The following is a 14,893-nucleotide window of genomic DNA, read 5'->3' on the forward strand; positions in this document are numbered from 1 at the left end:
GTAACCAATCTGGCACCTAAGGGTCACCAAGAACGTTAACTCTTGAGGGCTATTAAAAATATTACTACTGTTATTTTTGTTCTTAAAGAAAAATACATAATAGATTCTCTTATCTTTCATTCTGAAGATAAGCTCTGCACGCTGCAGTATGTTACTTAAGTGTCTTTGCCTTAGCAGCCAGCTACAGCAAGTTTAATCTACAGAATTTTCTATACAGATTCTCCGAACTACAGTTAGTAGAGAAAAGGGAAGTTCAGCCAGTCCCAGCTTGTAGAAACATTTAATGTTCACAAAGAACTATACCCTAGAGAATTTGTAGCACGTGCTTTCTCTCTATTCCTACTTCATACTGTTGCCATTCATTCACTCTTTCTTGATATGAAAGGATTTACAAAACCAGGGAGGTCACAAGGAAGGCTCTACAACACAGTCAAAGTATTTTCATTCCAATCTAGAATTGAAAAAATCTTCAATATTGGGGTACCTGGATGGCTCAGTTAAGCATCTGACTCTTGATTTTGGCTCAGGTCATGATGCAGGGTCCCGGACCCTGCCTTGTGTTGGGCTCCTGGCTCAGCAGAGTCTGCTCCATGGTTCTCTCTCTCACTGTCCCTCTGTCCCTCCTCCCTGTGCTCTCTCTTTCTCTCAAATAAATATTTTAAAAATCTTTAATATTTTTATTTAAAAGTATTAGGCTCTTTTGGTTTGAAGAGACAGAAATTCATTAAAAATATTTCAAGTAAAAAGAGGCATTTGTTGTAAGGTTATTGGGAACTTCTCATGAATCCAGGAGAATATGAACTATGAGACCTCAGGAGGGCAGGAACAATGCCACCTCTGTAGACTGGACCTGCTCTCATTTCCATCTCCCTTCTCTCTCCTGAAGCAGTTTTGTTCTCTTCCTTTTTTCCCCAATGGCCTTTCTCAGCCCTGCTAAACAGAGCCCGGTAATGGCCATCCCAGAAGTTACTCCACATGATTTTTCAAATTCAAATACACTAGAAAAAAAATGGGTTGGACTTGTACAACTTTCCAACTGCGAATTCCTGAGAGAGAAACTTAACTGGCTCGGTTAAACTGGCTCAGTTAAACTTTCTGGGCTGAGTTTTAAGTCCGATATTGTTGGCTGGTCTATAGATTGGCTGCTGGAGTCAAATGTCCACTTTTGGTTTAATCAGGTACGGCCACTGACGGAAGCATCACAAGGCATAAGACAGAGCTGCTGAGAAGAGGCATAGGTGCAATGCTTAGAACAGGTAGTATTCGCAACACCCAGAAAAACAAGGACACAACAAACACGGAGTGAATATGACAAACCAAGAAGAGAGATGGAAGGATAAATAAGGAGAGAAAGTCATGTGAAAACTGGATTAACAGGAAAGCTCTACAACACAGTCAAGTCTGGATTGTGCTGCAAGTCGAAGAGAAAGGCAAAGATTTAAGAAATCTAACAAAACAAAAACCCAAGAAGGCAATGTAAGAGAGCCCCAAAAAGAACAGACAAGTGAGTCAAGAGACCAGAACAAGAAGTAAGCTATAGAGCACATGGGGCGAGGCATCTCGGTTTGCAGATGCTGCATATGCGGCAAAGCACTCCTTTTATGAACACCAGACTGGCTGTTCCACAAAGGTAACACAGCAGACCACTCCTAATGATATTTACAGTTTAATCCATCTCATTTTCTAGGACTCTAAGTTCCCTTTGGACACATCTATTTCGAATGTTTCCTAGCTGTTGACAATCCCATTCCTACAACCGATCCTATGAAGGGACTCCCTAGAAAATAGTGTTTCTCCTGGTTGTTAGGACTAGAAGCCCTAGATCACTGACCTGCTTCTGGAACCCAAAGGGATATCTCTTTTCCACTACAGGATGAACTCTACCAACCTCTACTCTGTACCACAAGACCAAGAAAAGGGACAGAAGTCTTTAGAGACCAAACCTCAATAATCATGGGAAAGCAATTCTGAACATTCTCTTTGCCATTTGTAATGAATAAACATGGTTTCAAAGGGGATATCATGACTCTCTCAGGATGCAGTCATGCTCCAAACATGATTGCTGCCAACTCTCCTTTGGGTAGTGGCCCACAAGACATGGCTGCTAGTGACTGTGAGGCGAGAACATGACAATATATGCAAAGCATTGAGAACAGTGGACTGGCGCTGAGGACACACACAGTAATGTTAATTAAGGTCTGTCTCCTCACCAATGCAAAGGATCAAATAAATGCAATACTGCCAAGTGGATAAAGTACACAAAATCACAAGTATCATTTTATTTTACTTTGGAGAATAAGTTTGTGATATCTTATAAACGATCTTCCTAAGAAGCAAAACTCCACCTCATATAACAACAACAGCGACAACTGTTTTACCTGAGAAAGACTGGTTTATTACAGGTAAATATATATACCATGAAGAAGTAAAAAAGCAACTTAATTTGTTTGATCTGAATAAATAGGTATACTTTGTAAAAGAACACAGCAGTGAGAAGGATCTATTTTTTTTTAAGATTTTATTTATTTATTCATGAGAGACATGTAGACACACACACACACACACACACACACACACACACACACACAGGCAGAGGGAGAAGCAGGCTCCTCACAGGGAGCCCGATGCAGACCCCAGGACCCTGTGATCATGCCCTGAGCCACGCAGGCATCCCAAAAAGGATCTATTTTTTAACATAGTTTAAAATGGGGGCAATCTTATACATACCAATGTGCTCTGATTCTAAAATTGTGATACGGATGACCAAGAACACAGTTCTAGCTTTTTGAATAAGTAGCAGTTACAGATACTTGATATAATTACAAGTACACAGAAATTTAAAGACAGAATTTTTAAAAATTCCTAAAATCTAGGAAACAGAATAGTCAAAATCAAGAGGACTTTATTTGACTGAGACATGATCATATTTGAAGTCCAAAGAGTCAAGTATTTGATGCATTGAGCTCTCTTACTGCTTTATTTCCATCTATGGGAAAAATAATTTATTCATGTATTCAAATGATATCTATTAAGGTGCTATTATGATAAATAATAATAAATAATGATATTGTTTTTATAATAATAAAAATAGTATATTTACTATGGTTTCTGGTCCCAAGAAATTACAGTCTATCTGGGGAGAGGATAGTACAACAAATGGAATACCTGCAAGATACTACATTAATAAAGTGCTAAACTGAACTATTTTCTAATGTGTGAGATATTTTCTCAGTGATTTAGATGAAGATGTATGTGTTCTATGGATCAACATTAGGTCTGGCACAAAGTTAAAAAAGAAAAAAAGACACTAAATTAGAGGTCAGTCAGGATCCAAAAAAGATCTCTACCAGGATGAAGCTTGGGCTTACGATGAAAAAACAAATGCCCAAGTAAAACGAACAAATGACAGCTGTTAGAAGCTGAAGTGACAAAGAGTGAGGGACTTCAAGCAGAGTAATTGAGTAGGATAACGTAAAGTCAACCTCGTAACAACTACAACCACCACCCTGATATTAGTTAAGTGCTTTCCTTGTACAAGGCACTTAACAGACACATGCACTTTTAATTCTCACAGCAGCCAACAAGTCCTACGTGACACGGCAGTGTTACTGTGTAACCGAGGCTCTGTTATACAAGCAACTTGGCCCAAGGTCATATGCCTAATATGTGAAGAGCAGGGAATTTAAGCTCAGATCTGACTCGAACTTGAATATTTTCTACTATACTATGCCATCGGCCCTGCTTCGTATTAATGAAACTACTTCTATATAAAAAATTGGGTCCAGGGGGACAATGAAGGGAGATATAAGCAAGGCTGACAGAGGAGAAATAGGGGCCCTGGTGAGTGCTCCAATGGAAAACCTAGAGTGGCTTGGAGAGCTAACTATTTGACCCTTTTGTTGTCTATGTCAAGAAGTAGGGGGACCAAGTAAGTAAGAGGCAACCTGGGAAGACTTATTCGCCCAGTGATAGTTTTTCATGGCCCAAAAGGTCTGTGGGCTTAGCTGTGAAATATGAATATCTACTGGTGCCTGTAAGGGGCCTGCAGATGTGGAATGCCAGCGAGCACCAACTCTCCCTTTTATTATCATTGCCGGTCCGTAAATATGCTATAAAGACACAACACAAAGCCTTGGCCACAGCTTCTAGTCACAGCAGATCTATCTTCTTATCACATGGGGCATCCTCTATGATCAAAGAAAATGACAAACCAGCACTTATTCTCAAATATTAAAAGCTATGTTAAACGACTGTTACCAGCCTAAGCCAAAGAAAAGGCTAGAATATTCATTCATTCTTTCATACTTGTTTTCTGCAATTAAAGTGAGAAAGTAAAATAATATGAGTCATCCTCCAAGTAGGTGTCCCATGAAATGGAAATTGCCTCGTTTCAGGCTGATCTTTCTTGGCACTGAAGGCAGTTTTATTGGAGCACGTTTGCTAAGAAGGTTGACTTTGGAATACCGCATCCTAATGAAGTCCTTGCAAAGATTCAAGCAGTTCTATGGGCTCTCCCTGCTTCTAACAGAAGCAAAACAACCCATGAAGGATTTCAGAAAGGTTTCAAAAATTTAAATTTTGAGAAGCAGGTATGGTTCTCAATCCCACATTTGAAAAAATCTGCTGGAAGCAAATATTCATTACAAGGAAGTTAGCTAGCAACAATGACAGGGCAAATGCTGAGGTGCTATGTAGAATGGAAAGGGAGGGAGGCAGGTGGTGAGGAAAGAGAATCAGGGAGCTGGTCTACCCACTCACAGAGCTCAAGCTGCAGGGCCAGTGAAACGTTCAGTGGGCAGTCACAGGTGAGCCACATAGGTAAGGGCCTAGATGATCCACGTGGTGAATGTTCCCAGGCAGTGGCTCACACTTCTCAAAAGCTCTGCTGTTTACTACTGAGAAAAATTAATGCAGGATAGTACAAAACAAACCCTGCCTCTCTGGTAAGAGTTGTGAAATGCCACAGGAGGCAGAAACAAAGTGAGCTCAAGTGACAGAAGGTTCCCGGAGCTGAGGGATGGGAGCTCATCACAGATGGAAGAGGAGGGCTTGGGCGGGCTGAGAGCAAAGGCAGTATCTGAGGACTAGGGAAGGCGGCGGGGCGGGCTCTGTGCACAACAGCAGTCTGCACAACACTTCCTGAGTTAGGCCCCGACTCCTGCCTACCAGAGTGTCCCCAATCTGCATGAATTCCCACACAGCCGTGGCATGTCTTCGCCTTTAATGAGTAAGTAGCATAATGCTCTCATGGCCCTAATCCTGTAGGTCCTGAGAAGTGAGGCTAATTTAGAAAGTAGAGTCATGATCTTGAGCTGTGCTCAGAAGAGAATCTCAGAGTGGCTGCTCGATGCCCACTGCGTTGGCTCAACACACATATCTACAGCCTAAGGTGAGATGAAGAAACAAACTCTCAACCATGGCACTGTGGTCAGCTGGTGGCCATCAGAGAAGCTCTGGTCTGGACTCTCAGAATTCCAGGGCTCCTTTCCAAGTGGTATGCTAATTCTTGCTTAGGTCTTTTATGGAAACCTCTCTGTTCCCTAAATGATAGTCACAGATAAGTACCAGAGCATGCTTTTTGGCACAATGACAAATTAGCTTTTGTAAAACAGGCATTATTTGGGTTACCGGTGTCGTGCACATTGAGACTTACCAGAAAACAAAAGAAACTAAACCAAGACAAAACAAAAAGCTGCCGTTGCATTTAAGATGAACGATACCAAAGCACTGTCCCAAAGAATCAAAAGCCATTTCCTTTCTTAAAATCTCGAATTTGTTGTGTATTGGATTCTTTCCTTCGTCCCTCCCTCCCTTGCAAGGAACTAACACTGAGTGATGACAACATGCTGAACATACTGTCAATAAAATCTATTTGGATAAAGAACACCAACTCTCCTAGGTTAGGAAACCTGTATGCGTGCTCCACAGGTTTGTATGCTCCACAGAAAGATATCCTGACTCAAAGGATACCGAGACCTTCTTTTATCAATCTCCACTTTGTCAGTGGAGCAAAGGAACCCAAACTAACCTCACTATCAAACAGTTTGTACTTAGAAATGTCTCGTTTCAAAGAGACAACACTGTCTTAGGCAAGCAAGACTACTACTTAAAAACTGTCACCTCGGATTTATATAGCACTTTAAAGTTTACAAAGAACTCTCACATATATTTCACTTGCTCCCCACGGTAGCACAGTAGAGGTGAATAGGGTTACCCCGGTTAACCAAACGAGGAAATAGAAGCAACAAGAATAAGGCACTTGCCCAAAGTGCCGTAACCGGTAGAGGTAAAACTAGAATCCAGGTTCGTCCAACTCCAAAGTCAGTGCTATTTTTATTTTACCAAAATGTCTCTCAGGGGGAAAGAAAACATATTCTTGAAATTCCTTTTCTGTAGTATCCAATGAACAAAGAAAGCACCCACTTATGTGGGGCTAACTAAATATTTAAGTTTTCTCAGTGATAAAAGCGAACTTTTATCAAAACTTCTCATTTACCCTCTGTAAATAAGAGTCTCCATAAAATAACAAGAAATTGGGCATGCTCCTACTCCGAATGTAATGCTTCTGAAATAAGGCTGTCTGTTACTCTATTCCAGGTGGCCAGGGATCACTGAGTGACTTAAGAGAAGGGAAAGCAAATCTTGGGTTGAAAGCTTCCACAGGATCCATATGACAAAGAGCAATTTGCAGTTAAAGACCAAACTGCAATTCAGCTCCCAGCTATTTGGCCAGCACTCTTGGCAGACTGCTCTTCCGGTATGTTAGGGATTTCTTCGAATTTCACAGCTCAGGCTTTTCTTAATGTACTTACCCCTTCTTGTACTCAACACAAAAAATTACCTTTGTTACTACTATTCAGTCCCATTCAATTTATGTAAGCAGTTACAGCTGCCCAGGAGTTCACCCATTCTTCTTGTTTTAGGATTTGAGAAGGTCACAGACCAAAGAGATTTCCTTTCTAAGGTTTTTTTCGGCTCGATTTGAGTTTTGTAAGTGAAGTTGAGCACCTCTGTTTTTCTCCCTAATGGGGGGTGTAAGCTTTTGCTATTCAAGCCTGAATACGCATACAATTTTCTTATGGGGCCCCATATGGAAACCATAGGACAGAAATGACTCACAAATGAAACGTGAAAGACAGATTAAAAAAACTATACTTACTTAGGAGGAATTCGTGAAGCTGTGTTCACATTTGTGGTTGGGACTACTACTTGAAGAATGTGTTCAAGGGCTGTTAATCCACCAGCAACTTGAAATGCAATCTGATCTGCTACATTCTAGACAGAAATATAAATAGAAATTAGCCCAATTTCCCAGGCATAAAATTATCACCAAATGAAATATTTAGTTGTACTGTCAAACTTTCTGTTGGTTCCATTATTCTGCAAATATTTACTGAATGTTTATGCAGTGCTAGGGAACAGCAGGTCAAAACTGGTGAACACAAAAGACAGAGCCACTGTCCCCCAGGAAGCTTAAATTTAGTGGATGAGAGCAACACCAAATAACCATAAATGAAATAATTTAAATTATGATAACTACCTTATAGAAAAAGGAATGTTGCTCCATAAGGATAATGGGGAACCAAATACATACTGGAGAAAGGGTCAGCACAGGCTTTTCTGGGGAAGTTGAGGCTCTGAAGTAGGCAAAGGGATAGAGCACTCCATGCAGGGGACAAAACCATTTTTTTGCAGAATTTTTAGCAATACTTTAAAGACTGTATCATTTTGTAATGTTAACTTCCACGTAACAAGACAAATGGACTGCCACAGAGATTTCCTGTCCTATTACTTTCCTCTTCACTGATACAAAATAACCTGGTATCTAACCATCCCCATGTACTTGTTCACCACCTCAGCTATTTAGGGAGGGTATTAAGTTACCATTTTAGAACTCAACTTACTATCATTTCTTTCTGTAAACAATTTCTGAATTGTTTACAAATCTTGAGAAAGGAACATCTCTGGATTTTGCATTCCTTGGGCAGGGGGAGAGGCGAGCCATCCCATGGTGCGCTGCGTTAGGTTTTAATGCATTCACGGAGTCCCTGCATCCTACCGGAGAAACCGGCAGGCCAGCAACCCGCGGTGGGCGATGCTGCGTCCCCCTGCCCCCAACTTCCAGGCCCTAGCCCCTCAGCAGGGGAACTGTTTTGAGGAGGTCTTTAAAGAGGTGATTAAGTCAGGGTGAGGCTGTTAGGGTGGTCCTCATCCAAATGGCCGGTGTCCTTGGAGGAACGGGTCAGAGGAGGAAAAGACATCAGAGATGCAAGTGCACAGAGCAAAGGCTGCGTGGAGCACAGAGAGACTTGCTGCTTATAGACGAAGGCGAGACGGAGAGAGACCTCCGGAAAAACCAACCCGCTAACACTTTGACCCTGGAATTCTAGCCTCCAGAATTGTGAGAAAATGCATTTCCATGGTCTCAGCCATCCCGTCCGTGGTACTTCGTATGGCAGCCCTAGCACATGAACACACAATCCCCCTGTTATACCGTCACCTGTGTTTCTTCTAATAGCATTCCACAGTTCACAAAGCCTCGGAATTTCTTTGAAATACTGAAGTACTTTTTTGGCGGGGGGAGAACGCACAGGGGAGAGAGGAGTTACACACAGGCCCTGTCAAACCTGCCTGCCTGATTCTTCTGATGCTGAAGCACAAGGCTCTGCTTGACGTGGACGCGGACTACCGCCTGGCTCCTGCACATGTGCAGACTCGGGCAGCACAGCACCTCAGCCCTCAGTTACTCGCTACGTGCACAGTAAAATACAGCTTGAGACTATAATAGGTTTATTTTGAAGCCTAGACAAGAACTCACACTTTTAGGATGGATAATGGAGAATTTTTGTTGTTAATGAAAAAAAAAACTTTGCAATAAAACTAACAATAAAAAAATTGAAAAGTTCAGGTATATTCAGTAATTTGAAACCATAATTCTGTTACCATTTCTTTCTTCTTATGCTAGGATGTCAACATGATTAGAAAATAATAATAAGCTTTGAAGATTTTATTAATTTGAGAGAGAGAATGTGTGAGCATGTGTGTGTGCAGGAGGAGATGTATGCAGAGGGAGAGGGGTTAGCAGACTCCATGTTAAGCATGGAAGCCAACTTGGGGCTCGATCTCATGACCCTGAAATCATGACCCTAGCTGAAATCAAGGGTCAGACACTCAACTGACTCAGTCACCCAGGTGCCCCAATAATAAATTTTGTATTCAGGGCCCCTGTGTGCCATAGCTGGTTAGGCATCTGGCTCTTGGTTTCAGCTCAGGTCATGATCTCAGGGTCTCGAAATCAAGCCCTGCAATAGGGTTCTGAGCCCAGCAAAGAGTCTGCTGGAGCCTCTCTCTCTCTTTCTCTCTCTAATAAATACATAAATCTTTAAAAAAATTTTTTTTGTATTAGCACATAACACAAAGAAAACTGCACTAATCATAATTGTGTAGCTGGATGTTATGACAAACTGAACACAGCCTGTAATAACTCCAAAATAAAAAATAAAGCTTTATAAAATCCCATATCCCTAATGCCCATCACATTCACTCTCTCCTTCCCCAAATGTAAAGGCTATCCTAATTTTCAAAATCATAGATTCCTTTTGTCTTCTTTTCAATTTTTTAAAAATGGAATCATATTTTACATATTCCATAGGATCTAGCTTTTCTTGTTCAGTTCTTTTTTCTAAATTCATCCATAGTACTGCCTATACCAATATTCCATTCATTTTCCTTTCTGGAATATATTATTCCTTTGTATGCTTCAACTTTTTTTATTTTTTTTAAGATTTTATTTATTTATTCATGAGAGAGAGGGGGGGGCACAGGCAGAGGGAGAAGCAGGCTCCATGCAGGGAGCCCGATGTGGGACTTGATCCTGGGTCTCCAGGATCACACCCTGGGCCGAAGACAGGCGTCCAACCGCTGAGCCACCCAGGGGTACCCTTTTTTTTTTTTTAATTGGAAAAATTTACTTTATCCCAGTGTCCTTTTTCCTCCTTTCCACATTAATTTCACTTTTAATATTACAGGGTGAAGATGACTACTATTTTATTATTTGACTCAGCTTATTTAAATGTTTCACTGAGAATTGACATTTGTGCTGTTTCACTTTCAAACTCTGGATGATTCTGCTTTAAACATTTCTGTATGTGTATCTGTGCAAATGCGACATGTAGTTGTGCTGAGTTTATGCTTAAGAGCAGAATTCCTGGGTCACAGAGTATACATAGGTTCAATCTTATTAACTTTCTAAGGTATTTGGAACAAGTTGTGCACATAATGCAGTGCAGTGATAATTTCAGTTATTCTAATTCACACCAAAATTGATTTTATCATTTTTTAAAACTTCGATCATGCTAATAGTGTATCATACCATTTCATTGAACTTTTCATTTGCCTTTCCCTGATAATCAGTGGGATTGAACACCGTATGATTACCGAGTATTTTTTACATTGAGGTACACTTTACAACTGGATGAAAAGCTCAGATCTTAAACATACCTCTCAAATAAATTTGAGAAACGCTTATCAAAACCTGAATGCTTTCATCACCTTAGAAAGTTCCCTTGTGCCACTTTTACAGTCAATCTCCCCTCCTGAAGCAACCACAGATTTGATTTATAGTTCCATAGATCATACACCAAAAGTAAAAGCAAAAAAGCAAAAATAAGTAAGTGGGACTACATCACACTAAAATGCTTGTAGGCAGCAAAGGAAATCAACAGAATGAAAAGGCTATCGTACTGAATGGGAGAAAATACTTGCAAGTCACATTTCTGGTAAAATATATAAAGAACTCACACAACTCGATAGCAAAAACACAATCTGATTAAAAATAGGCAGATGTAAATATGCATTTTTTAAAAGACATACAGATGACTGACAAATTACATAAAAAGATATTTAACATCATTAATCATTAAGAGAAATGCAAATCAAAGTCACAATATGATATTACTATTAGAATGGTATTATCGAAAAAAAAAAAGAACAAACAAAAGAATAAACTAGTGCTGATGAGGATGTGAAGAAAAGGGAAATCCTGTGCACTTCTGGTGGAAATAGAAATTGTTGCAGCTACTACGAAGAACTGTGTATAGGTTCCACAAAAAATTAAAAATATAAGTAACATAAGATCCAGAAATCCCTTTTGAGTATTTATCTGAAGCAAATCAAAATGCTAGTTTGAAAAGATATGCTCACTGCAGCATTACTTACAATAAGCAAGATGTGGAAGCAAACTAAGTGTCCAATGATAAGTGAAATGTATACAGAAGGTGTGGTATATAAATACATGGAATATTACCTAGCCACAAAAAGAATGAAATTTTGCCCTTTGTGACAACATGGGTTAAACCCTGAGACCATTATGTTAAGTGAAGTAAGTTAGGCAGAGAAAAACATGTAGAATCTTTTTTTTAATAAATTTATTTTTTATTGGTGTTCAATTTGTCAACATACAGAATAACACCCAGTGCTCATCCCATCAAGTGCCCCCCTCAGTGCCCGTCACCCATTCACCCCCACCCCCCGCCCTCCTCCCCTTCCACCACCCCTAGTTCATTTCCCGGAGTTAGGAGTCTTCATGTTCTGTCTCCCTTTCTGATATTCCCCCCCTTTTTTCTCCTTTCCCCTTTATTCTCTTTCACTATTTTTTATATTCCCCAAATGAATGAGACCATATACTGTTTGTCCTTCTCCGATTGACTTATTTATGCTGAGTGAAAGAAATAACATGTAGAATCTTAAAAAAAACAAAACAAAACAAAAGCTCTGTAGCAGATACAGAGAACAGATTAGTGGTTGCCAGAGGCAGAGGATGGGGGTGGGTGGGTAGGGGAAGTGGGATGGGTGAAGGACATCTAGAATTTCATATAAATGAGATCATACAGTACGTATGAATATTTTCTGGGTTTAATTCGGTAGTGAATGGTTATCCCACCAGCAATGTTTCTTTTGCATCTGGTACCATGGAAACATCTAGAGCACAGCAGAGGAACACTGAGTCAAGGTAGGGAAATAAACACATATAAACTCCTCCTTTTTCTTAAACTCAAAAGAAGTAGGAATTATAGATAAAATGTTTAATAATATTCAAATGCAGAACTGCATTAAAAAATAAATGGAACATCTCTGTGGAATAGGGATGGAAAAACTCAAAGTAATGCATAGGGCGAGGGTCCAACTTTCAGCAGATTCTTTTTTTTTTTCCCCCAGCAGATTCTTAAAAGAACATTTGTCCTTCCAGACTCTTACTCTTCCTCAGCTTCCACACTGATTCAGCTCCACGTTCTGATTATTCCATTTTTGTTGTAGCTCTCAACTCTTGCCTAGTCCTATCACGTCAGTTGAGGCTCTCAAGGTCTCTGCTTGAGGTACTCAGCAATTCCCTAATTAGTATCTTTGGATCCAGGCTCACCCCACACCAGCCTATTCTCTAGAGCAGTGTTTCCCAAATACTCTACAATAAAAGTCAGGGTTTTATTACTTTCCTTCTCTTTATTTCCTTTCTTTCCTTTGATTTTTACTCAATTGTAGACCAATACTTTTATGAAGTGTAATACAAACAAAATACTGAACAGATGAGGGAAAAAAGATGTACAAAATGGGAGACCATATTTTTAAGTATTAGATACAACAGACATAAATTACTCTGCCAATTTGTTAAAACTTACTCTTGATTTGTGTTATTTGTCTCACTGTTCTAGAGACAGTGGCCTGGCACTGGACTGGGGTCTCTCTTTTGAGTCATCCTGTTCTGGATGCCTATATATGCAATGAGGATAACATTCTCAAGAATAAATGTAATCAGGGATCCCTGGGTGGCTCAGTGGTTTAGCACCTGCCTTCAGCCCGGGGCGTGATCCTGGAGACCCGGGATCGAGTCCCACATCGGGCTCCCTGCATGAAGCCTGCTTCTCCCTCTGCCTGTGTCTCTGCCTCTCTCTCTCTCTCTCTCTGTGTGTCTCTAATGAATAAATAAATAAAATCTTTAAAAATAAAAAATAAAAATAAAAAAGAATAAATGTAATCCTGTCGCTCTTTGCTTAAAACACTTGAATGACTTGTTCCTCACTACCTACAGTGGGCTTGAATTCCTTAGCACAAGTCTTCAAAATCTGATGCCCCAGTAATAGCCTTCTTCCCTGCTTCTCCCTAACATAATTCCCCAAATGGACCATTCCCTTTCATGCCCCTATGCTTCTGCATATACTGTTCTTCCTTCCCAAAGGGGATGATCCTTCAGAATTTTCTTTGTATCCCCCACTAAACTCAGAGCTTCCTGAGGTCAGAGGCGATGTCTGCTTCACCACATCCTCAACACTTAGCAGAGGGGATTGTACAGTAAGTGCTCAACCAATGGTTGTGAATGACAGTTTTAAGAAAGGTTGACAAGGATACTTGTACATGATTTTCACTGTGAAAACACAGATAGTCAATAATTTCTCCAGTACGATTGCAGGATAAAATCCTCCACTCCTGTTATTATGTGTGTCTTGTAGAATAGTTTTTCACTGAAAGTAAGCTTCATGACCAAGAATAAAATTCAGTTTTTCAAGACTGAAGAACCAACTCACCCTGAACCTCCTTAATAGCATCAGGGAAGGTATGTCTATTGCTATCTCTTAATTCACAAACAAAGTATATCATGCCTCAAGCCAGGGAGATGCACCAAGTGAGGCAATCTGTCCAAAGGGATATAAAGCAGCACCGCTGCTATTCTTTGAGACTTTTCCACAATGGGAGAGAACTGGGTCAACATTATAGAAGTGGAGGGAAAAGGAATGAGTGAAAGCAGACCATTTTAATGTATACATCTACGTTTTGAAAACAAAACAAAACTCAAAGCCTTTTATGCAGTGCCAACATCATGATGTGACCTCTTGAAAAACTTAAGATATAGGCTCTAATAGACATTAAGCAGGGAAAAATAAGCCAATCTGAGGAAGATAAAGGCCATTCAGAGCCAAATTTTTACTAACGTATTATTGAAAATTGAAGTTTTAATTTATCACTTGCAGCTATCCAAGGAAATAAACCAAAAAAACAAAACCAACTATGAAATAAAAAACCTCACAAATCTCTCTCCTCTGGAGTGGTGGAGGTTTCTGCTTCCGTGTACTTCTGCACTGCAAAGGCAGCAAACCACTTCTGGGTTGTCCTCCACAGAACGTGGCCAAACGGCAGCGCTGTTTAGTATCTTCCTAACTGCTTCATTTTCAACATCAGCTGTTCTTCATCCCATCATCTCTGCCCTACCTTAGGGCCCCATTCTGTCTGTAAGCTCCTGAAGTGTGGCAGCTGACTCACCTCTGCACCCCTTACGAATGGTGAATACCTGATGGACGGACGAGCGCTTAAATACAAGGCTACACAAATGAAAAGACTTCCCTCAGAGACAAAAATGCCCTGTGAGACCCTAGAGGTTAACACAGTACAGAGGCCCAAGAGAAAGGAGGAACACTTCTCTCTGGACCCCACTCCTTAACACAGTGCAAATGAATAGCTATTCCTCCTCTCTATACACGAAGGTGAATGAAACAATCCTAGGATATCCCATGACGCTTTCTCCCCAGGAAAACAGAAAAGTGAAAATCAAGCTGGCTCAAAGATGAGTGTTAAAATTAAGGAAGAAATCCACCTTCGTGGCATCAAAAGCTCTATAAGCAAAAAGAAAATGGAAATCACATTTACACAACAACCCACAGCCTCAAAGGATATGGAGATCTCCTCCCTCCTCTTCTCTGAGCACAGCACACTGGCTCCTTGTGCTAGCCACCCTGCACTTCCGATACACGGCTCTCTATGCTCCTGGACACCTTAATGCCACAATGGGAATGGACGCTTCTCAAATACATGGTCTTATACTTGTTCCTATCCTTCTCAGTGTCTG

General features: G+C 40.4%; 1 protein-coding gene across 7 annotated transcripts in view; it reads right to left on the reverse strand.

Moving 5' to 3' along the window:
- Positions 1-14,893, reverse strand: part of SCAPER (S-phase cyclin A associated protein in the ER) — a 433,964-nt gene that overhangs the window by 135,357 nt on the left and 283,714 nt on the right. For all 7 annotated transcript variants that reach the window (XM_055319784.1, XM_055319782.1, XM_055319779.1 and 4 more), the window contains one exon: positions 7,160-7,275. In XM_055319784.1, the coding sequence (XP_055175759.1) occupies positions 7,160-7,275 (116 nt within the window). The remainder of the gene's footprint in view (positions 1-7,159; positions 7,276-14,893) is intronic.

This window comes from Nyctereutes procyonoides, unplaced genomic scaffold (genome assembly GCF_905146905.1).
Source record: "Nyctereutes procyonoides isolate TBG_1078 unplaced genomic scaffold, NYPRO_anot_genome, whole genome shotgun sequence".
NCBI classification, from domain to species: Eukaryota; Metazoa; Chordata; class Mammalia; order Carnivora; family Canidae; genus Nyctereutes; species Nyctereutes procyonoides.